Source organism: Calonectris borealis, chromosome Z (assembly GCF_964195595.1).
Source record: "Calonectris borealis chromosome Z, bCalBor7.hap1.2, whole genome shotgun sequence".
Lineage (NCBI taxonomy): Eukaryota > Metazoa > Chordata > Aves > Procellariiformes > Procellariidae > Calonectris > Calonectris borealis.
In genome coordinates this window covers 35,344,144-35,368,911 of record NC_134352.1, presented here as the reverse complement: position 1 = coordinate 35,368,911, position 24,768 = coordinate 35,344,144, and the positions used below count along the sequence as shown (strand labels likewise).

Below are 24,768 nucleotides of genomic sequence, written 5' to 3'. Positions count from 1 at the left end.
CAAACACCTAAACATTTAAACTCCATTTAAATATTTCCTATGCTTGCTGTAAGAAATCTGCAGGAAACACTCTAAGCAAAGTATGTTAGTTATCCAAGGCAACAAGTATAAAGAATGAATACACTAGAAAGACCCTGAATACCATTCAGAGAATACTATTCAAGAAATCAGCTCAAGCAGTATTTGTGAAGCAGCCTGCACCCCAGAGGGCTTAGAAAACATTTATGCAATTAGACGTTCAATCCCGATGAGGTAAAAGGCAAAACTCCCATTCGCTAAGTAAGATACAAAATAGACTGGACCCAAATTATGCTTTCCAGAAGTATGTTCCATGCTGAAGGGACACAGTAAGAAAGTTTAGTGTCAGATACTTTATCTTCCTGACACATTAATACCAAATATACCATCAGCACAGAGTCCAGAGGAAATATTTATAGAACTGTCACTCATGAAGGGTGTCATCCATATCCCCTTACAATCAGCAGTAAACATACAAACAGATTAAAAAAAAAAAAAGATTATGTCATCTTATCTAAAGGTCATTTGCACAGATTCACGTCAGTGCTTCTCTCAGACTCTGCATTATGAAATTCACATAAAAACAGGTGTACCTGCAACACATCTGGAGTCCTGTATGACACAAGCTTTCCACCAGTAGGCAGAATCATGATCAGTTTGCAAATCATTAACTTTAAGAGATAGCTTTCTTAAATAGTAGGTTTTCTTGTCTCCAGAAGGGATTTAAAAAAAAAGTAGATAGGTATGTGTTATATACATGTGTGTATACTTCAGAAATTTCATAGAATCATCGAATCATTAAGGTTGGAAAAGACCTCCAAGATCATTGAGTCCAACCGTCAACCCAACACCGCCATGCCCACTACACCACGTCCCTAAGCGCCTCATCTACACATCTTTTAAATACTTCCAGGGATGGTGACTCAACCACTTCCCTGGGCAGCCTGTTCCAAGGTCTGATCACTCTTTCAGTAAAGAAATTTCTCCTTGGCGCAACTTGAGGCCATTTCCTCTCGTCCTATCACTAGTTACTTATACATATGTATATAATCTGTTATATACATTAAACAGAGGACAAAAAGAAACATAACTGAGAACTACCCAGTTTGCTAAACTGCAGCTCTTCTGGATAGAAGAGAACTAATGGCTGTAACTTCTTGGGAGATTTGCACAGCCTTTGACCAGATGAATCTATTGATTTGCTGATTATTTGTATTCAGGCACTCAAACTTAAACCAAATCAAGCAAGAAGTGGCGTGCGATCCATTTAGAGTGGTAAGAAGAACAGTGAGGACCAAAAAAGAGAATTGCCGTGCTGCTACATTGAAGATTTTACAAAGAATTAACTCTAGCATCTCTATGTCAAGAAGTAGAATAATAATTAACTAGTTTTAATTTACTACATCCAGCTACAAGCCACTCATTTGCTGAGCCTATGCTGACCTGCCTAAACCAGAACTGAGGAAATGGAAAGCCCTCTAATCAGGCTCCTCACCCAACTCGGACACACCTGAAGCTCACAACAGAAAAGAATGAGCCTACATACTGCCCTGCTCCAATACCCTTGAGTACCCATCCTTCAGATGACTTTCCTAGAAATGCAGGAATAAACCTCAAAACTCTTTCTAGGTATTAATGTCTCTCTCATCAGACTCTGCTGTTTCCAGCAGCACTTACCAGAAGTTTCTCCCCCCTTCTACCCCACCCACCTTTAGAAGTGGGGAGGAAAAAGCAAAAAAAAGGTACATTAAAACAAGGGTAATAAACATGTTCACAGCCATGACAACAAAACCTCCAATCAAGCATGCAACAGTGTAACTGTATATTATTATTCCTTCATGTGAAATCCATTCTTATTTCTCATAGAAAAGCATCACATTATATTTGCAACAAACTCAATTTTAAAGCATTGCATAAAGGGAGTCACATTTATATTATCTAAGCAGTTTTTATGCTTTGGCCAAGAAAACTGCCCACATTTGATAACATCATCTGGTATTACAAAAAGGCATGTCATGTCTCTAATAAGAAATAATAAAATTGTTCTTTGAAAAGACTGGTCAGGAAGGATCAAGGAAGGGCTAGAAGAAATCTGTATCTTCACGTCCTAAAATACTGGAAAATTTTATGTGACTAAAGTAGTTAATGCTGCAATACTGTGTCACAAGACCTTTTTTTTTTTTTAAACAAGCTGAAAGTTTTTGTTTACTGCACATTTAGTTTTTAAGAGAAGGTGGAGAATATCCTGGTATCTAGTATAATAGACAATTATATACTTCAGCATATGACCATGGCTGGCCAGGTATTGGTAGAACCTGCACACATCAACAAGATGACCTCCAGAGGTCACTTGCAACCTCAACCATCATGTGATAGCCATGAATTTTACTACAGTGCTCAAACAAGCCCATGGCTCAGCCTGTTGTATTCTGGGAAGGAGATAATGGCTCGCAGTTGATATTTTGAGTTATCAGTTACAGGATCAGCTCCAAGATATGCACACTACGAACACAAGAAAGTTTTGTTCTGTATCTCTTGTCTTTCCACACTATGCAATATTTCTTACGAAAATATTTTGAAGCACATGCAAAATGTAATAACTGAAAGGTTATTGGTGGTTATCAGTGCTAGTGGGTGCCTGATAAAGCACCAGTGAGAACAGATATTACAGAGTGTGGGCACGAAAGAATTCCATTACACAAGGCTCCAAGTTCAGCCCTTTAATGTAAGATTAAGAAAGCACCACTGTGGTCTCAGCTGTAAATAAAGCAGGCGTAGTATTTTTTTATGCTTGTGCTCATGAGGAAACAATGCTTCTACTCAAGTCACATACTTGAATGGAAAAAAACGCTCTAGCACTATTTTAGAACAGCAATACATGTACAATAAGATCTTCATAAACAGTAAAACACACTAACACACTGTGGATTTGGAGGGGGTGTAACAAAAGGGGAAACAAAAGAGAAGGTTTCAGCATTTTAGATCAGAAATGCTCTTATTCACACAACTTTTTAATCAAAATAGTGTCTTTTATCTAATCAGCCCAAAGAACACTCAGAGTTATGGTATTCACTTGCACTGTTAAAGGAAAAATAAGACACATTTACTTGTTGACAATTCTATCATACACTGATAGGAATTTAGCCAAGAAACAGTTAAATTCTGTTCCTACACAGAAATTTCCATTGCTGTATCACAGTGCCCTGAAAAGTACAAATAATCTATTATTTCATCTCCAGTACTAGATCATAATCGTAAGTTATTTGTGCCAATTGTGAATAACCTCCGCATTTATTAGGAATGGGTTAGTAATGAGAAAAGATGTGTTAGCCAGAAGAGATCTGAGATTTTTCACACACAGCTTGAAATACACTGATGCATGGAAAAGTTTCTCATCAATAAAAATTGCAATTTAGTTTTACTGAGGGTTCTTGATAGTGGTGTATGTCATGCAGCACATTTATTTGTGGTGAACTTATCTAGATCCCATCTTAAAAGCAACATACTTAGGCTATGTTGAACTGTATAACTTTATAAGAATAAATGCACATGAACTCTTTTGCTCTTGCTTCTTTTCAAGTATCACAACACAGAAGCCCCAAGTAAAGGACAGGACAACCAGCAAGTTTGTATCTAAGACTACATGGTTCTTCTTCAGGCAGACCACTTCCTTTGCGATCTGCCTGATTTGGCATGTCCCAGACACTCTTCCCTGTTTAAAAGGGAAGGATGACAGATGCAGAAAACATCAGTCCCATCGACAAAGACCACGTAACATGTCCCAGGCTCATCCTTCCTATTGCCATTACTCTTGCACAAAGACAGGAGGCCAAAAAAGCACCTGAGACTAGAGCTTTAACTGCTCTTTTTCCATCTCTCAAGTTTTGACCCGTTATAGGTTTAGCACATGCCATACAGCATGGGCTTCTCCTCATACAAATTCCTTAGAAAAGCTTCACAACAGTAGCTTTTTCTAGTCTTAGTAAGATACAGTACTGAAGGTGATTTAAACAGCTAATACTATAAAAATGTTAATGACAAATCAAGAACCTCCTCTTTTGAAGCTCCAATTTCTGCAAGGAAATATAAAAATGGCATTCCACTACATTTAATCAAGGGAACAGCAGCTTACTTGTAAAACTGCTTTGTACTTACATATTCTGATACTGAGCATGGTGCTTTCATCATTTAACACACTTACGGAGAACAGGAAATAAGGGAAGCCGCCTGAGAACTGCCTTTCACGAACAGAGGTACTGACAGAACAACTCCATACAGCAATAGGTCTCTGTCCTCACCAGCTACAGTCAAAGCCTCAACAACGGGATCATGCTTTTACCTGCTAGAACTCTTTGGTTAGAGATGTTTGCAGCAATTATCACGGACAGTGGAACCCTCCTTCACAAGGGCAAGAGACTTGCACGCATCTTCTGCACTCCTTCAGTGCAGCTTCCTGCCAAGCTGTTCACTACACCTTACCATAACAATTTCTTGTTTCCATCTCCCAAAGGTTAACTTTATAGGCATCACCATTTTTAAGAAATTCCTTTTTGTGAAAGGAAGCAACCGGGAAAATGTACTGATCCAGATGTAGCATGCCAGCTGTCTCAACAATGAAAGAATTGTTTCTTGTAGAGATTGTCCTCCTAAATAGCCCAACTCTATAGCTGCACACAGTTAAGACTATGACTACTCAAGTACAAAACTTGACAGTACAGAATATTTTCAGAGTTAACACAGCTCAAAACATACACGGAAGAAAAGTTTATGAATATTTAGTTTTGCTGTTCTAATTCAAACATACTTCAGTCAAGACAGTGTGAATAAAATAAAAATGACAGATTAAAGAAAGTTACCCAACAGCAGCAGAATTACTAAACATTCTGCCCCAGAAGATGCTAACACTTCCCATGGTTTTTAAAGACTACAAATCTTTTCTTGGATGAGCAAGCCTTCCACTTTCCCTTCTGCAATGAACGTTTGGATTCTTCTTCTCACCTCACCTGTGACACTTCTAATGATCTTAATAAAAGGCTTAAAAAAAGTACTAGATGTATTGTATGCAGAATAACTGCATAGAACAATCCCGCTGACATAGGTGTTTACCTCTGATGCAACAGTGACAACTTTTGCAACCAGTTTGTACTGGTACAAATATATTTAAGTGTTATACTGTACTACCAAAGAATAAGACAGCTATTAAATGTTGACTGTAGGACACTAAACTATCAAACACATCTGTTCTTTAAACACTGCTTTTGCAGCATGCGAACGTTTGCAGTCATAGAATTCCCAGTTTGTGCCTAAGGATCTTCGATAAGCTGTTTTTATGTTTTAATGCTTTTATCTAACCAGTGGTGAAAGAAACTAAGAGCGCTGAGTTTCCTTTCCAAAACATCTAAATATCTATGGAATGGTTTTAAGCATATTGCTCTCCAGGGACACAAGAGAGTCCTGTGATGAGCACTTTATCAATACAAGTCTCAAATTTGATTGTCTGACTGAGAATACAAAGTATTTCAGTTCTTAAATATGCAAGAGGAAAAATAAGTTCTCACCAGTCTGACTTGATCTGGTGACACTGACTATTGCTTGTAACCGTTTTGTCAACCAACCACTGTTCAAAATGGCTGAGATACGGTTGTTAACTTTACTCTGTAGACTAACAACAAATCACAGTGAGTTTTTAAAACTAAGTTTGAAAAAACATCTCTGCCAGGTCTAACAGTCTTCAAGTGTTTTTTGTAAGGGAAATAAACAGCTCTAAAAGGGAGTAAGTATTGTAGGCAATTACTTTTAAAATATCTTACTCTACGTAACACTCTTAAAGAGCAGTCAGTACTGGCATGGACAGTCTATTTTGTAAACTAGTAACACTAGCAATACTGTTGTTGACAAACAGCTATTTTCTTCTCTATACTGATCTGTTTCAGAAGTGCTAACCCTAAAGCTTTGTTAGATATCCTCATTGCTTTCATTTACGCCACAATGAATTTACCTAAGCTTCCTTCCCATTAAAACTCCAGAACTATACAGTAAATATCGATATCCAAACCTGACTGAAACAGTTACTTCTTAAGAAAGGCAATTTGCTATTTAGACCTATCAAACAATGCAGAAGAATCCTGTTAGACCTAGGAATTGGAAATTAACACAACTGAAACTCAATGCCTATGAAAGCAAAGTAATAAGGAAAAAAAACCCATATGCTGTCTACATCTCTCACTACCTTTGAAAGAACACTTTTTCTGGCCTACCCTAAATACTTTCAGAAGACTATCACCTTGTTACACAATAACAGTTGAAGAGAAAAAACTATAAAACTAGAAAAATAATTCTGTAATAAGTAAATCAAGAAAAAAAATAATTTGTACTACACATTAACTTTAAATATTGCATGCAGTTCTAGTTCTTCCTCACCAGTCCTCTGCTGGGGTAAGGATGGTGATGGAGTTACCATGAGTTAGTATGGAAACTAAGAATTAGTGTGCCCAGCTCTCGATTAATGCTTCATAATAGCCCTCACTCTGATGAAAGAGCAGTGAAAGTGCAAATTCTAAAACTGAAAGTAGGTTATCACTTTCTACATCTTAATTACAGCACTAATTTACATCCTACCAACAGATGTAATAGTCTGAATCTTTGATTATCACCCTGTTTGAAGTACCAAAGTGAACACAGTTACCTTTCACTTAAAGCTTCCTACTCACACAGACAGTAGCTTCCAGAGACACCTAGAACTGTTTACAAATTCCTGATAATTCGTAAGATAAAAATAAAATTGCCAAGTTAGCAAAACAGATTCAGGTATTCATGTTTTTCAGGAGTTAGATGGGAAGCTTGAGTGATTAGTATTGCTACCAGTGGGAAGAAAACCCAGTCAGGTAGCACATGCAAAAGAAAACATGGCAGAAGACATGTTCAAGACATCTCAGTCCGTCTAAACACTTTCTCAGCATTTTCTTTAAAAAACAAACTCAAAAACCACACACTTTCAGGGAACATTGCTAGTCATTGTGCAATAACTAGCTGTTGACGGCAGTTCAGAAAATTCAGCAGTCATGTTACGTACTTTACTGCTTGGTTTTAAACCAGGAATACATTATAGCAAATTTACTAATAGAATTTGTAATTCCCACTCCTGGTTTGAAGCACACGTAAAATGCTGCTACTAAAGATACTGTGGTTCCAGTATCTTTACAGTCATAACGTAAAAAAAGCCTACTAACCCATTAAATGGCACCCAGCAGTTACCTACAGCAACAGGAGATAAATTACCCAGATAAAACATGATCTGTTCTTAAAACTTGGGATTCCTTGGAATCAAACATGAACAGCTTCAACCATTGGTTACTCGCCTCAGTCAAAGGAAATCCTTTTCAGGTTTGCAGCCAAGAGACCAAAACTTAAGTGCTTTGGCTATATTACCTCCTCTACAATTACAAATTTAAAATACAGCAGCAAATGCTTTTGGCATCCACTTCCAGAGATTTTAAAAGAGATTGCATCAAACACAGAATGTTAATGTTATCTTAAGCTGAAATTAAAGTCTGTTGTACTTTGATTACAGCAGAACAATTTTAAACAGAAGAAATTTATAGTTACAATTAACATGTCAACTGAAGAATTAGCCAGCTACATGTCTCTGCCATCAGCTTGTATTTCAGTGCCTTACAACTCAATACTACTTTTAACAGAGAAACATTAAGCAATATTTTGTGTGTGTGTATTTTTTTTTTTCTGATTTTAAAAGCCATTTTTAAATGTAATTCTTTTAAAGGGATAGAGAACCATCCATTCTTCCTACCAATTCTTACAAGTAGTATGATGTATTAACCAGGCTAGCAAGACTGTTAACCAAGAAACTTACTCAGGCAACTGATTTCAGCTTAGGAGTAAATCACTGTTCTTGCAAGGTGGTATACTTCCAAAGGATAGACAGGAGCCTTGTTTATAAAGCTCACCACCACTTAACATCTTGCATACAGTTTTTTTTGACTGATCTCTAAGCTTACTAACCACACTAAGGCTATGGATTCTTCTCTCATAGGAGGTGATTATGATCCTCCCCTCCTATGACAGGATGGATACAAATTGCAGTCTGATAGACTTTTGCTTGAAGGGAAAGGTCTTGAATCAATTCAGAAATGAAGCAACAGCAAAACTGCCCATACCTAAGAGTGCTTTAGTTGGTGGAAATAGACAGAATCTGGTCCTCCACTGAACTTGATAAACTTGATTGTCATAGCAGTATTCCACAGCCACTAACTTGTCACATCACTTAACTAATCCAGGCATTAGACCATTGCATAATATTCCAAGGGTGATCTCATTCCTTCTTCTACCTGCTTTCTTTACTGCATCACTAGGAATTTTGACTTTTCAGCCCTTTATAAGCAAAAAAACATTTCAATGCTTTCCTAAGCATCACACCAAAATAAAGTCTCTCTCAAAGTAGATTACTAATCAGCGCCTCTGGAAACAGTGACAGTGTCAACACGATTTGATCTGTCATAACACCAGCATAGCAAGTTCAGATTCAAACCTTTGCATACCTAACAGAGAAGGACTAGCCATATTTACAGAAGAAAAGTTCCAGAGGAAAGTACTGAAGTCCAGATAGCTGTGCAAAGGCTGAGATTTGAAAGCCTGCAGCCAGTACGGTGTGACCAAATGGAATCCTTTCAAGTAGTTTTTACCTCTGACAAGGCAGCAAAGTTTTGCTGACATCTGCAGGTATGCAAGAGTGGTATCCGATCTGAAATACAAAGAGTATTTTTTTTCTCCATACCAAAAACATTAATTAAAGAACAAGAACATTTTGCAAAAGCATCAAGATAAAGGAAACTCTCTACATCTTCGTATCTTGATTCATACAACCCCGCATAAGCACAGGATGGTATGAATGGGCAAGCTGATCATAAGAATTAGAGACAAATGAGAAAAGACCTCTTTTCAGCAGCTATGCAGTGTGGCTACCCCATGGCAGACCCACAATGCTTATGATCTGCACTCCCAGAAATACTGTAGGCAAAGTCATGCCCTCCTGTCACGGAAAAGTCAACATGGTCTGCCATCATAAAAAAAAAACCAACAAACCAAACTTCCTTTGTCAGTCTCTCCACTTCTAGTTAACAGGAAATTGCACCATCTAGTCACAAAAAAGGAGGCATGACTTCCTGCACAAGTATAGAGGCATCCAGTTTAAGAGGAAGAAATACATGTAGTCTGTTTCACACCTCAAGAGCACTTGATGGATCACTCCTTTCCTGCCCTCTCCAGAAAAAACTAGTTTTCCTACTGCACCAATGTATTTGATCCTTGCCAGAACTATTGTACTGTGAATTATTATCAAAGTAATTATTCATTACTGTGCATTGACTGTCATATTCCTTTTGAGATCCACTGGCATGAACAGAGAAATCACATTTCTCAGGAAAACAGATCCAGGCTCTGAACACAGGTAGTTTTCACTTGATTATCTGAAAAACATAATCCTGACATATCTCTAATGGTTAGAGACCTCTTAAGAGTTTCATATAATTTTCTTTTTCTCCAGAATGAAGCAGACGCAGCATTTGATTGCAAAAGACCTGAATTAAAACCTATTAGCAAGCCTCTTGCATAGCAGTTTTGCATATTCAAGAATAGTCCGAAAAATACAATGTTCTGTAAATAAGTACAGAAGAGAATCCACCTCAGTCTTGCTCAAGACCTTCTTTTCAACACGAATTCTCAAGTCATCTTCTACACTCCACCTCCAAAAAAGACTAATTTGAAGCATTCTTGCTCTTAACATCTTTCAGTTTTCATCCACTTCTGCAAAACAGAATGATGCACTTTCTGTTCAAGAGGTGGGGCATGGGGAGCAAGTGTACCACACTATGCAGCAGTAACCATAATAAAACTTCCCGTTTTAATTGGAAGTCTAGTTCTAAGTGTAGTAAGTTCATGAAAAATTACATTTAACCTATTGTCTTAAAATAGACTACACAGCCCATTGAAATAATCTTAAAAATCAATTAAGTACTGCCTGAATATTTAATGTCATTCCATGAAGCGGTGGATACAGCTACAGGCACAGCCCCTGAGCCAGCACTGAGCAAAGCTGGTACATTCATGCAGCACAGCACTTACTTGCACTGGCACAGCACTACATTCAAGCCAAAGTTGCCAAACTGCTTACAGCTCAAGAGCGGTGTTACTCGGAACGGTCTTAGGAGTCTCTCTACCACGTAAACCCTCAGAATGAGTTGAAACATTAACCTAGCATCACAGTTTCTTTACAGTTGAAGCAGACGTTGCTATTTTATTTGAATTAAAAAAGCCCTGAATAATCTGAAATAGAAGCAGTTCATTTGAAGAAGGAAAGTTAACTAGCAAAAACGAAGAGGCAAGAGATAAGCTTCCTTGTTAAAATGGAATTTTAGGAATTTTTTTACTTTTTTTTTAATCACCGCATCCTTAAGTGAGTTAAGTTTATCAGGCACAGATAACGCATCTTAGTTTTCATGCATAAAAAGAAATTTCAGTAAGTTTATCAGGCCTAATTGGCACGCTGAACTGTAGAAATAAATCAAAGACGTTCCATGCGCTCAAGCTGCAAGAACTGGGTAACTTCCAAAATACTAAAAGGCAAATAATTTTAAGTCAACTATTTTTAAAAATTCTTAGTAGTGAACAAATGACCATATTGTGATTGCTATTACCTATACCAAGAGGGGAGGGAAATGGGTTTGTAGTTGCTCATGTATGAATATTACATGGGGCTTTAGGAAAAAATCTGAAGGGTGCAACAGAAGATGTAGTACACTGGTTTGAATTACTCCAAGATATTGATCTTGCCAACCTCCTCCTCTGCTAGAATGTTCTTCAAGAATGAAAATCATCTGAGGTCTAATCAAATGCAGTTCCAAAAGGGAAAAAGTTAATCTGAAGATGAAGATGAATTCTGCTGCACCTTCTTCTTTAGCCAGTTCTAAAATAGCTTATGCTGAAAGAAAAGCTGCCCAGCTAGAGAAGTTACTGCTATTCTTTCAAAGTTCTGGTCTTGAACTAGTCATTGATACTGACGATACGTCTATTAAGATTGGTTTACCAAAAACCAAGCTCCTCCAAACAGGCACTCCCTCCTTCCTTCCTTCCCTAGTTGTACTCTTCTGGCAAATTACAATGCCTTTTCTTCTGACATGAACACTCAAGGGGTTCCTAGTGCATTGCAGCGGTCTCCAAGGAATGCACAAGACAGTCCATTGGGAGCAGGGGAAGAAAATATTTTTTGTAATGTTAATAAAGTACAAAAAGGTTTTCTGAAAGTGGTTATTTCATCTTTATCTCATCCTTTAATTTTTGTTTTGTACCATACACAGTATTAGTACAGTAGTACATGTATATAATTTATAAGTAAATAAATAAACATATTCTAGAGGTGCATGCTCAAAAATTTTTTTATTGATACAAGTGTGCAGTCAAAAGATTGTGGAGACAACTGGTATACTGGATCAGGGAACTGACTCACCACATCCAGTGCAAGATTTTGGGGGGGATGTTTGTTTTCTGTAAACCAGATCAGTTCCCAGATCCAACTCAAAAATAGAAACATCACCACAAGAGAGAGCACAAAAGTTTACCCCTTTGAGCAGCAGCCCACATCTGTGCTGTCAAACTATAACCTGTTAGCAGCACCCAGTTATTTCCACCTTCTCTGGAACAAAACAAAAACAAAGTAGTAAGAACAATATTAGCAGTTTGCTGAAGACAGTTCAAGGGTTTCGGTATTCCATAGGTGTTTTGGACTAAAGACTTATCACAAAGATCAGATAAGAGAGATTCAAGCATCAAGCAATATAAAATTACAATATACACGTGGTCCTTATAAAATACAAAGGACTAATATGATTTACTGCTGCAAACAGAGCAGCATATTAATTTTTTTCCCTTGATGAAGATGGTGGTAATTAAGTGGAGTATCAGGACAAGCAAAGTGAGGATTCTCCACACAGATTGAAAAAGCATAAAAACACCACTTTGCATGATGCTAGTAAAGCCTGATCTGAGTACAGGTGCATTGAGCTTACTGTTTTTCAAAAGCAATGAGCAAGAACATTTACAAATCAAAGGCTTCTAGGATGTCCAAGAGCACAGAGACCAAGACTAAAAGAGTTTCTCTTGTTTTACTTTACTACAATGAGGTTCAGAAAGAAAATTCAAGTTCTGCTTACAAATATAAAGGAGAGCAAGAAGGAAAAGAAGCTATCCAAATTAAATTACACTCAAGAACTAAGAGACCTACTGATCGTAAGCAAGATTCAGCAAGGTAGTACAATAAATATCTGCAAGAGGGTCTCAGTCTTCTGGCAGAGGGAGAGGGGAGGAAGCAGGTTTCAAAGATCAACCTTACATAACACCGTCAGCTAACTTGATAGCCTAGAATCATCTAGAATAATCTTTCAGCCTTTTATGCATCTTTAGTTGAGCTCTGTTTTCTTTACAGGCTAAGCAGACACAAACCAAGAGCTGGAAAAAAAAAGTATAAACAAACGTTAGAGGTGCAGCAGTTGTTTAACATTTTCAAGAGAGAATACATTCTTTGCTAAAAAGCAGTGCCATATGCAGCCTTTTCACTGTGCTTAAGTTAAACATTTTAAGTTATCACGTGAGAGGAAAAACTGCAATGTTCAAGAAAATAAAGATCAAAGCCAGAACGAGAGTTTAAAAAAATTACAGTCATCCAACTTGAGTAAAAACAAATAAAAAACCTCAATTCTGTATCAAGACAATCAGTAATGTCATCTTTCTTACTTCTATCTCGAAATTCAGAGGACAGGTGCATGAATTTCTGCGTGGGAGAAGGCAAAGTACACGTGTTTTTAAATCCCTTTGAGGTTTTTTTTGGTTTGTTTTTTAATTTGGGCTAAGGCGTGGTGGCGGTGTAAAGATCTTTGTCCGAGATCATTACCTTCTAGGCTGTCAAGGGAACTAACTAGTACTCTCAGTCAGTATTTAACAAACAACAGAACAAAGCTACCAGTAGAGGGCTTGGTTCATGTAACATCTACTTACCACAGCTGTAAATGACTGCACGAAAGACATATCAAATCAGAATCACTCATGTACTGTGAGATTTATTCTTCCAAAAAAAATAAGCTCCCCAATTAAGGCAATGCTATACAGAAAAATTATAACTTAATGCATAGTAGTGGATTACTAAAACACAGTCCAATCCTGAATACTTTAAAAGTATTCACGTATATTCACCTTCTAGACTGTGGTAATTTTTACCTTGAGGAAGACAAAGGCAGATGGAATGTGTTCTCCAGTCTATAGCTTTACTTACAGATGTAAAGCTGTAAGGCAAAACAGATATTCCTAAAGTGTAAGACAGGAAAAAAAAAATTAAGAAAAGCTAGGACACTTTTAATCTTCCTACCGTCTGAAGGCAGATCCCCTCAAGAGGGCAGGGGACACCACTGCAACAAAAATCTATGTATCATGGTACGCTGTTTCCCTCCCACTTCTTTGTTAATAACCATACTCTCACCTCTGCATCTCTGGAGACTAATACTCCTGCAAAGCATCACCTTATCTATGAGATTAGCAACTGTAACAGCCTCACCAAATTCCCTCTATCATATCTCTAAAGCAGAGTAAGATTAATGCACACCAATTGGGTAAGCAAGAGATGGATCACCTTGGCTGCAGATAGCCAATGATATATGAAGACAAGACCCCTCACTTGAAATTTAACATGATAGACTAACATCAGTAGTATGCAATTCATTCACTTCAGGGTACTGCAGCATCACCCAGCTGCGTTTCCACAACCGGTTTCAAGAACAAACCCTTTCTTTTCTACTAGGAAAGCCACTGTTGGAACCACCACACGAAACCTGAGATGGTTAGACACCTGTCTACCAGGACAGCAAGACAAACCCTTGTCAAAAGGTACCCCTTCTGTACGTGTACATGCATCTTCCTCAAACAGTGCATCTTCCTCCAACAGTGCTTTTCTGTGAGAACAGAATCAGTAGAAGAGTTAGACATATGAAGCTTGTAAACAAAACTAAGGAAAAAACAAAATCTGTTCTATAATTGGTACTAGCATCAACATTACTGCAACACTGCCTCATGACATTTATTTACCTTTTAAAAGGAAAAAAGAATAGCACAAACTTTAACCGCAACATGAAATTGCAACATTCAAAGCAGTGAACCACATTGCTGTTCACACACATTTTTCGATCAGTCTTAATACAAAATAACTGCCAACCTTGATGCACTGGGTCAAGAAGCAGGGGCATAACAATAGGTCTTTATGTAGTGCAAGTTTTATGTAATAGTACTAGGATGTTTAGACCAGCTGCTCTACTAAGTATTTGACATACATGCTGTATAAGTTAAGTTAGTACAAAAACCACAGCTAAAGAGCAAGTTTAATTTTTCAAGTTCTTAAAAGCCAGTGAAATAGCTTCTTTAATGCATAGTATTATTCCACACTAGAGACCACTACTGTTAGTCAGCAGGAACTGAAGTCACTTTGGGAATGGACACAATAAGCTCCCTGAAACACAGTGAAAAAAGCACAACAGCTTTGTGAACATCTTTCATATAAAAGTACGGTGCCATCATGATTTAAAAGTTATCAGCACTCTGCGGCCATAAATCAAGTACATAATCACAGATGTGGTATATTTTATATTCCAGAGACTGGGAAAAATGTGGGTATCAATGTTATTAGTATCCATAACACACCCTTATTAAAATCTTTTGTGTTCTCAACTTTATCTTGCAAACTGTTTTGCTAAGTCTGAAGTGAAAACAATTGCTTCCCTTCTTCATATAAGGCTAAATGCTTGCTAACACGTCAATTGCTTTGCAAATGAAACATCCTGCAACAGAACAGCTGAGTTACTACGTAGAACTTCAACTTAACTTCTGAACTTTATACCATGACAGTTTTTAAAATGAATACTTAAGTATAATATCAAATGTAACTGAAACTGCATATTCCATCTCCCATCTTTTTTTTTTTGGGGGGGGGGGGCGCGCAGAGAGGCACAGCAGACAGGACATCACTTTTTAAAAAAAAAAAAACACTGCAGAACAAATCCATGACATTTTAGAAATGAATAATTTGAGTTAATTAATGCTTACAATGAAACTGTTCTGATAACGATCCTGTAATTAGGTCGTCTACAGCTCCTCTATGCCACAACCTACCAAGAAAACTGCTTGCCACGCAGTTTGAAGAAATGAAATATGAAGAAATATGAAGAAGTTACACCTTTAGAAACTATAGTTCCAGAATAAGTTAAATTCTGCACTGAAATGTCTTAATTGTGTCATAAAGAGCTTTCTTGACTGCTGCGATATAAACACACCAAAACCCTATCTGCCAAGCTTAGAAATTCAAGTAATGTTGTGTAATGCTGTGCTTACAGAAGAGAGTATCTAACAACCTGGTCATCCCATCATGGACCAGGAGTCAGAAATCGGGGCGGGGAGAGAAGGGGGGAACAAAAAGAAAGTCAGTGTGTTTTCACATATATTACGTGGTTTATTTACAGCATATCTAACTCCATGCACAAGACAGTAATTGCCAACTTCCATTCCATACTAACTCAGAATCAGACTACAGAACATAATCTAACCTGAAATGCAAGAGTAATTTGCTGTTACGGTTAGTAATTATTTTGATATCTAATGTTACATGTTGCAAGGAAGTATCTCTATAGCACACAAAACAGCTATTTCTGTCAGAACAGATGAAGAGTCCGTTTCAAAAAACACACTTAAAGAATCACCATACCCGCCCCAAAAACCCCACAGATCGGTGCAGACACACCGAGCTGCCTAAAAATGGTGTGAACCAGGACAGTCTCAAAAGAACATACATTTTCTCATAGAACTCCACCAATAAGGAGTGAAAGGTGGGATGAAAAAAGGTCTGGAAACAGAATATTCTTCACTTCATAAGGATGTGGCGCACATGATCCTTTATTTCCCTAAACCCAGCAGAAAAACCCACTAGAACATGGACTTCTTAGAGCACAGCCAAATACGGAGAGGCAATTTTCACACTGCAAGAAAACAGCATTGCAATAATTTGATCTGGCTTTAGTTTAGTCATGATAGTTTGATAGTTTAATCATGATCTAAAAAATACATCAAATTAACTCCAGGTTCAGCTACAGCTTTCCTTTTAATAAAGACAGCCTACAATGCAAATAAGCTTTCACTGTAACTCGTCTCCAATAACATACTGGCTAGTCCAAAATAGAAAAAGCTTGACACGCAAGCTTCAAAATTTTTGAAGCCTTGATCATGACGCCCTCACAGGCAGGGCTACTCGGCACGACTGAAAAGGTTCCTTAAGGAGAAGGAGTCTCGGCTGTATCCGTGCAGCCTTCAGCATCCAGAAGCCGGTTTGGTCCGGCACTGTGTGCGCAAGGAGAGGCATGCGTTTTCAGCTGGTTCGGAGGCAAACCTCTCCTCACTACTAAAAGCGAGTGCATCCTTCTTTACTTTTTTCTTCAGCACTTCTTCCAAACGTTTTCATCCCCCTTCCCAGACTAATACCTCTCGCAGACCCCGAATTCCCTATCTGTAGAAGGCGATATGGACCAGGAGTGGAAAACCGCTGCGCCTGTAAGAGATCCTCTCTCGGTTATGGAGAAAACACCCGCCTCGCAGACCTACTGCTGTAACCACCTCTCGCCATGGGGACCATCTCGCAGAAATATGGGGGGGAAACCCCACTGCGTCATGAAGCAAAAAAAAAGGACGACGCAAGCGACCCGATGCATTCGCGCTCTTTGCGCCTCCTCGAGGCTCGCCGAGCTTTCAGCTTTTTCCTGCCGCCGCTGCCGCCACGCACCGAGCACCGCACGCCCCGAGGCCGGCCCCGGCGGGGGCTCAAGGCGGGGGCCGGGGCCGCTCCCCGCGCGGCGCAGAGGCGGCCCGGGGACGGCCGGGGAGCTGGGCGGGGGGGAGGGGGGGCGATACGCGGCGGCCGCTCACCTTGTCCAGCTCATCGTGCAGCTCGGCCAGGCTGGGCCGGATGAGCTTCTCGCCCAGCTCGGCGGCCGTGTGGCGGTAGTGGTCGATGCGGGGCACGGCGTCCATGGTGTTGTGGCCGAAGGTGCGCAGGTAGTAGGTGTTGGTGTGGGTGTCGTAGTAGTAGTGGTGGTGCCCGCCGGAGTGGAGGCTGCCCTCGCTCAGCACCGTGTCACCGCCGTTCTGGAAGCTGACATTGCCGCCCTCCGAGCTGCCGCCCCCCGGCTCGCCGGGGCTCTCGTCGCCAGCCGACGGGTCCACGAAGTTCACCCGAAACCTGCCCTTGGCCTCCTCGCTGCCCTTCCCCGCCGCGCCGCCTTCCCCGCTCGCCTTGCGGGCCTCCTCGGCCGGGCGGCCGGCGCCCTCGGCCACCAGGTCCACCTGGAAGCGGCTTTGGCTCGGCGTGGGACCCAGCGGTCTGGCCAGCGCACCACCGCCCGCCGCATCCTTGCTCTCCTCCGAGCGCCGCTCCTCGCCCGCGGCCCCCGGCGCGGCGGGGCCGGGCGGCGGCAGCTGCTGCTGCTTGCCCTCCATGCCTGCCCCTCGCCGAGCGATCACTGCGCGCGGCGGCGGCCCCGGCTGCTCTGAACGCCCCTCGCGGCGGCGGCGCCGCTGCTTTAAACCGCCAACCAGCGCCCGGGGCTGCAGCGCGCCGCAGACAACGCCAGGCGCCGCGCGCGCCCCGCCCCGCCCCCCCGCTGCAGCGCCAGGTGATGATGCCGCCGGTGCGGCCACCGCCCCCACCCCCGCCCGCCCCCGCCGCGCGCCCCCTCAGCGGGACCCGGCCCCGCCGGCGCCGCCGCCCTCTCGCTCCGCACCGCCGCTCTCTCCCTCCGCCCGCGCCGCCCTCCTGCCCCCGCTCGCCTTCCCCCGAGCGCGCCCGCTACGCGACGGCGCCGCCCGCCGCTCTGACAGCGCCGCGCGGGGAGGGGCGGCCGCGCTGGGCGAGCCCACCGGGGCTTCAGCTGGAGGGAGCGGCGCGGGGCCCGCGGCCGGCGTGGGGCGGCGGAGCCGGCAAGGAAACGGCCCCCAGTGCCCTCCGCCTCCCCGCCCCCGCCCTCCGGCCGCTCCACCTGATCGCCGCTCGGCAGAGGCAGGAATTTGGAGGCGAACCGGCCAGCGCCGCCTCGCCGCGCCCGCTCGCTTCCCCGCTAGGGCGGAGGCGAGATGCGGGGGGCCGCCGGCGCCGCCTGCTCCCCAGGCTCCGCCCGCTCCCGGCTGCGGCGGCGGGAGCGGCTCGCCGGCGGCCACGCAGGGAGGGCGGCGGCGGCTCCTCCCGACCCAAACTATGGCCGCCGCCGCATCCGCCCCGCGGCGGCCCGGGGAGGGGGCAGCGTCCGGCCCGGGGCGGGGGGCGCGGCGGCCCGGCGCTCGCCCGCCTGTCAAAGCCTGTTAGCCCGCCAGCCGCCGCCACATCTCGCGAGAGGAGCGCCGGCGGCGGGGGATGCGCGGCCGCGCCGGCTCCGCGGGCTGGGAGGATGCTGGCGCGCCTTCCTGCCCTGCTCCGACACCCCCCCCCCCCCCGCGGCGGGAGCCCGGCAGCCCCCGGCCGCTCGCAGCGTCGCGGCGGGAGGAGCGGCCCGCCGCACATGGCAGGCGAGGTGGCTGCCCGCTCTCCGCCTCGCCCCCGGCCGCTGCCTGAAGCGCTTCGTGGGCGGGGTGCGGTCCGCGGGATGGAGGCTAGGCGGCCGCAGGGCTCCGAGGCCCGGGCAGCCCGGGGCCGCCCGCGGGCCACCGTCGCTGGTGCTGGCTCTGTCCCGCCCGCCGGCCCCTCGCCTGCTCACAAGCCTGCAAAACCCCAGGTCCCGCTTTGAGCCGCCTCATCTTGATCTTTGCCGTACGCCACCTAGCTGCTCCTTGACGTCGTCCGGGTGTAAAGGGTCCGGATGTACGGCTGGGACGAGGAAGAGCAAAGATGAGATGTGTGCCTGCGGGGAAGCGTGGACCAGTAAATGCCGGGGGTGCACAGGAATGTTTGCCCACGGGTGCCTTGAAGGAGGAATAAACGAGGAGAGCAAAAGTAGTGGTCGTTTGAGCGCTGTTTTCGCCTTCCAGCCTTCCAGATCTCTTCCGAGCGTGCTGTAAAAATCATTTTCTCCTCACATAATAGATCTAATGTCGGTAATAAGTCTTTTTTTCTGTGTCCTGTGTTGCAACTCTAAGCCCCTATTCTCTTAAATTGTACTCTTTCTCCAAAAGTACACTCGGTTAGTCCTTTAATTTAAATGCAATCGTTCTGCCTCCCCTCTCTTAGTGGAGCATAAGTGTCTGGATAATCCATTAAAGCATGGGAGGTTAGCTCTGAGGCTGTGAAAAAGAAACCTTAGACATAAGTAAAATCCCTCTGCTTCCGTAGTAAGAAATTGGAAGGGGATCCACCAACAATTTTTCATCGTGTATTTTTATTGTCTTTATACTCGAAGGTAGTAGCTCACAGAATAGCAAGAGAGTTGGGCAACAGTTGCCAAAACAATTTTTCCTTATTTAGTTGCTAAAAATCATCAAGCAAACATTCACTTAAGTTAGTGCTCTCAAGCAATGGCACCTCTTTATTTCGAAAATGTTTTGGTTGGTACTTCTTGGTTCCAAATATTTTTTCCTAATGATCTGCAGTTTTGTATATTTTTCTCCTCTGTCTAGCAAACTCTGAGTGCCAACATCCGTTTTCTAGCTCACCACATATCTACTGTTTTATTTAAATTAACAACAAACTTGGTGACACAATCCAACAGAAAAGGACTGGAGTTATAAAACAAAGCTTGCTTTTTCTTAACAGTTACTTAGAGGAAGACGTATTTCAGTTTTAGGGATGTATACATGCGTGAAAGAGCTGAGGACGCTTCAGGAGATTGAAAAGATGGGTACATTGATCCTTTCCTGTTCTAATACTGTTCTAGAAAAAGAACAAAAGTCATGTACTTCAAAATTGTTTGAGAAATTCCTTGATGGACTCCAAAAATCCCAAGAATAACATTAAAAAAGACAGGATTCAGCAAATTTTCAGAGTAAAGAATAAACAAAAATCTGTGAGTGAACTGGAAAATAAAAGATTAAACCATGGTGAAATTTTTACTTTTGTCAGGGAGCAAGGACTTGAAAAACAGTGGGTGATAAAGACAACAAGTCAGGTTAAAAGACTTTGATTCAGAATTGAAAGCAAACAGCACTAGAACAGCAGATGATATGCAAAGAAAATTCTCCACTGTACATTTTGCATAAGAAGACATAAACACTGCATGATCAACACCTGCATAGAATGTCATATGGTAAGGTGTTTGGAAGCAATTTAGACTTGGAAATGGTTATTTCTGTCAGTTTCCTGTATAAATAAGCAATAAGAGGAAAGAGGAGGAAAGCAGCTTGTGAAATCCCATACTCATGATACAGTTGGTGATGATGGGATTGTATTATGATTAGCTATTTTAAATCAAACAGCATTCTATATGTATGGCTAGATATGTATTGGCTACATCTGCAAGGCCCACAGCCTGCCGGATGTCAGTTCCTCTTTCGTCTTTGTCCATATTATTGCAATGCAATGGTCACACATTTAATCTGTCCCACAATTCTATATCCCCAGAATCGATGATCAGGTTGGCCTCACTTATACTGAGGGAGGCCAAAGCATCGGTCTGAGCAAAACAGATATTAGGTGGAGCCCTTGCACTTCAGGGTTCAAGAAGAGGTCCCTTCTTAGAAGAAGGAAGAGGGAACTGGGTGGGAGGAGTGTGCTAATGGGAAGAAAATGGGGCACAGAAAAGCCCTAGGAGAGAAGAGTACATCACCCTAGTGGAAAGACTGTAGGGGGACATGATTCCACACAGGGAGAACCTCATGGAAATGAAAGAAAAAGACAAGGTGTAGCGTTCATAGCAAAGAAATTTTGTGATGTGCATCCATCTAATGTAATGTGAGATAATGCTAAATACTGGCTTTGAAAAAGCAAAGAATTGAGGATGCTACCACAGTCCAAAAATGCAGGCCTCTCAAAAGCATCAAGGAGATTAAGAAATACCACTGTATGGGAAACTGCCCAGAGTAAGAGGAAAATGGACCAAGTCTTCATAAGGGCCCTGGGACTTCACGTGGCCTGTGAGGAGGGTGAGAGAATCTGTAACAGTAAAGGAGAATAAAAGGCACACAAACTCCCATTAATTGCCAAGTAAAATGCCGTTGATAGTAAAAAATACACTTTGAAGACAAAAAAAAAAAGAATAATATTCAGTTTAAGGTCTTAATTAAATGGTTTCTGACATACCACTTCTTAAAACATTAACACAGTAGAGTCTGGGTGTCATTGGTGAACAAAACAAAAACGTAACACATTCAATAAAAGTAAGCAATAAATTACTCTAATTCATGCTAAGATTATTTACCACAGAACGTTAACAATTTTTTTTTTCTTTACAAAGTGTGGAGGGAGGAGCTTCAGTGTCCTGTCAAAGATGCAAAAGCACTACTGAAAATTCCAAATTTGGTTTTGGTAGTTTAAAAACTTGGGAATATTGGATTAATATTTATTTATACATGTATAATACATACACTTACTGAAGAAAATATCAGATGTAGTTGGCTCAATGGCATATCATTACCAGAGGTACCTTTCATCACCAGACATACCATTTTGGCACTGGAGGGCATCAGAAGGGTCTGTGAGAATGGCTGGTAAATGCAGTGGTAAAAGGAGTTTAACATCCATACGAACCTCCACCTAAGAAGATCAGAACAGAGCAGCAGTTCTGGGTCAGACGAGACGTTTGTTTAGTCCACTGACCAGCCTGCAGCAAGGAAAGACTGCCTAAGGACAGGGCAAGCACAGCTCTTATGGCCCCTACTTTCCCAGCCTCCAACACTTTGCAGCTGGGGCATAGCTAAGCAAGCCAGAGGGGCTTTTTTTTCCTTGAAGTTGTCCATTTTCCCCCAGGTTACGCAGCTTCCCCAGTGTCCTGCAGCAGGGACTTCCACATGTAAATGTGGGTGAGGAACTGCCTCCTTTTTCTACTTTGAACTTGCCATTTGCCAGCTTCACCAGATACTCCATAGTACTCATTTGATACCCAGTTTGAAACACTGGAAAATGCAGCCACTTTATGAAATTATGACTATTGTGGCCGTTTAGACCTTGACTAGATCTCTCTCCTGTTTGCCTCTTTTCCAAGAAGAAGAACTCTAGTTAAGTCCTTGCTCCTGTGGACACTGTTCCACACATTCTTGCTCTTCTCTGGTTCTATGAGATCCTTTTTCAGATGCACTCACAGTGTTCAGCTTGTGAGTGCACTGTGGATCTCTTTTTAGTGTGTGAACAGACCACTTAGTCCTATTCTCTTTCCTGTGTTTAAATCAGCTATTTATCAAAACACGGACCTTCCCTCTCATTTCATTGATCCTTAGTTTCCTTAAAACTAGGGAAGAGATCTTGTCAAAAGTGTTTCAGAAAACCATGTAAATAGCTTCAACTAAACCTTATCTACTTGCTTGTGAATGCCTTCAGAAAACTCTGGTATACTCCCAGTGTACGGGAGCTGTGCTGACACTCCAAAATCATATTTGCCCATATGTCCACTGATTCTATACTTTGTTATAGTTTCTCATGATTTGTCTGATGACAGGCACCAGACTTACAAGCCTTTAGATCCACAGGTTTCCCCTTGAATCATTAAAAATAGGTATCTCGTTTCCAAAGTTCATGTCCTCAGACACAAAGCTGGTTTTAAGGTGCTGTTTATCAGAGTTAATAACTCAGCAGTGTCGTCCTTGAGTTCCTCTAGAGCTTAGGGCTGAGTGCCATTTGGACCTGTTGCCTTGTTACTGTTCAGGCAGATCCCTCCTATTCATGGCTTGCAAGGAAGGGCTCCATCAGAGGAACATCTTCTCCTCTTCCACAGTGCAGGCAGATGACAGGAACTAATTTTGCCTGCCTGATAGGGCCTTATCTTCTCTGAGTGCTCTTTTTGTATCTTCATCATCCATTGGCCTTACACTCTTGACAGGCTTGCTGTTCCAGATACGTTCTTACTCATTTTTTATTATTTTCCTACATATTTTATTTGAGCAGTCATCTCATGCTTATGATCTCTTTTGGTTTTCATTTAATATATTTGGACACAACTTCAGCTTTTGAAAGTATTACTTCTTTCTTCTAGTAACTTGCCTTATTCCTGCTGTTTTGTTGTGCCAGCTTCCTCTCAACCTTTCTCCAGTCATTCTTGATCGGTGGTATAATGTCTCTCCAAAATGATATTTTTTAGCACCTGTAAGAACCTAATTTTTTTTTGTCTCCTCTCCAGCTTTGTTGTTGACCAGCTTCCTCATTTTGGTTTTTTTTTTCTGGTGAGCTTAGGTCTGGTGGATTTGGTGGTTTTGCATACTTTTTGTTTCTGCAAGGCAAGCTATAGTCACAGTTGCAATGCAGTTCTTCAGTGCTAAAATTTTTGAATGGGTCTTGTGGGTGCGCTGCTTGAACCATAATGAGGGTTATTTCTCCTCTTTTATACCACCTACCTACTTGCTCCTTGATACAGTCATTGTTAGTGTCTAAAAATGTTGTTTCTGCATCATGATCCCATGTCACATTTTCCCAGTCAGCACACGGCCTGATTCTTCTTTCCTTCTTTTCCTTCCTTTGTTTCTTCTTTTATATTCTCTGCTTCTTTCTTTTTTCCTTCCTGTTCCATAACAAATAGAGGCACAGCTAATATTTGTATTCTACTACTGTGTGTTTATTGTTTCCTTTATAATTATTACAGGTGTTCATCCAAATCAGTGTTTAAGTAATACTGTCTTTCTTTTCCCAGAAATCTGGATGAAGTCCTAACAAATACTGTATTGTCATGTGGCAACTTACCTGTATTTTGTATTATACTAATCCTAGCTTACAAGAAAAAAAGGTAATTGCAGCAACACTTCTGAAAGGCTGCCAGATAAATCCTATGATTAAGACACTCAGAAATGAAACCCGTTTGCTGGCAGCCTGATGTGGTGGTGGAAAAATCTGTTTCAGGGGCCTTTCTTGTTCTGACCATGCTTTTGATGTGTCCGTGTGTGTCTTCAATATTGCACTGCCCTAACACAACACTGCCTTGTTTTTATTGACCCGGTGGTACTGACAGTACCTCTGGAATGACTCTGTTATTTCTAATATTTGAGTATTTCTAAGATTCTCAGTTTGAAGACTGACATGCAAGATAGCTTTTGGATAGCTTCTTCAAAGGACTTCAATTTTTAATACTCTGTTAGCAATGTATTTACTTAGGAGTGAGGTGGAGGGTGTATCTCATGTCCGTTCAGAAATGGAAATTTTTGCAAGATGCTATGCTTTTTTAGTAGCTGGAGGAAGGGCATTCAGCACCTGCTCCCTGCCCTGAGTTTGTGAGTTTCCATGTCTAGTTTTAAGGTGCTGGTTTATCTTTAAAGTTCTGAGTGTCTTAGTATCCAAGAGACTGCCTTTCATCCTGTGCCTCTATCAGTCCAGTCGAGACCAGCGAAGCCCCACAGGCTCTAGAAACCATTGCCAAAGTCTTCATGTGACAAAGTGAGATTAAATGCAAAGACCTTATAATTATGGACTTTAATTATCACATATCATCCAGAGCACTTAACGTCTGACTCATTCCTTTTTTTGCCCAGCATTTGAAAACTGAAGTGTGTATGTACATGCATCAGGAGGAAGAAATTATTCAAAGGGGAGATGGAGTT

General features: G+C 41.9%; 1 protein-coding gene across 2 annotated transcripts in view; it reads right to left on the bottom strand.

Annotated features, from left to right (window-relative positions):
• Window positions 1-17,741, bottom strand: part of SLC12A2 (solute carrier family 12 member 2) — a 61,783-nt gene extending 44,042 nt beyond the window's left edge. For both annotated transcript variants that reach the window (XM_075138158.1, XM_075138157.1), the window contains exon 1: window positions 17,038-17,741. In XM_075138158.1, the coding sequence (XP_074994259.1) occupies window positions 17,038-17,607 (570 nt within the window). In that variant the 5' untranslated portion in view covers window positions 17,608-17,741. The remainder of the gene's footprint in view (window positions 1-17,037) is intronic.
• Between the last annotated feature and the right edge of the window lie 7,027 nt (window positions 17,742-24,768).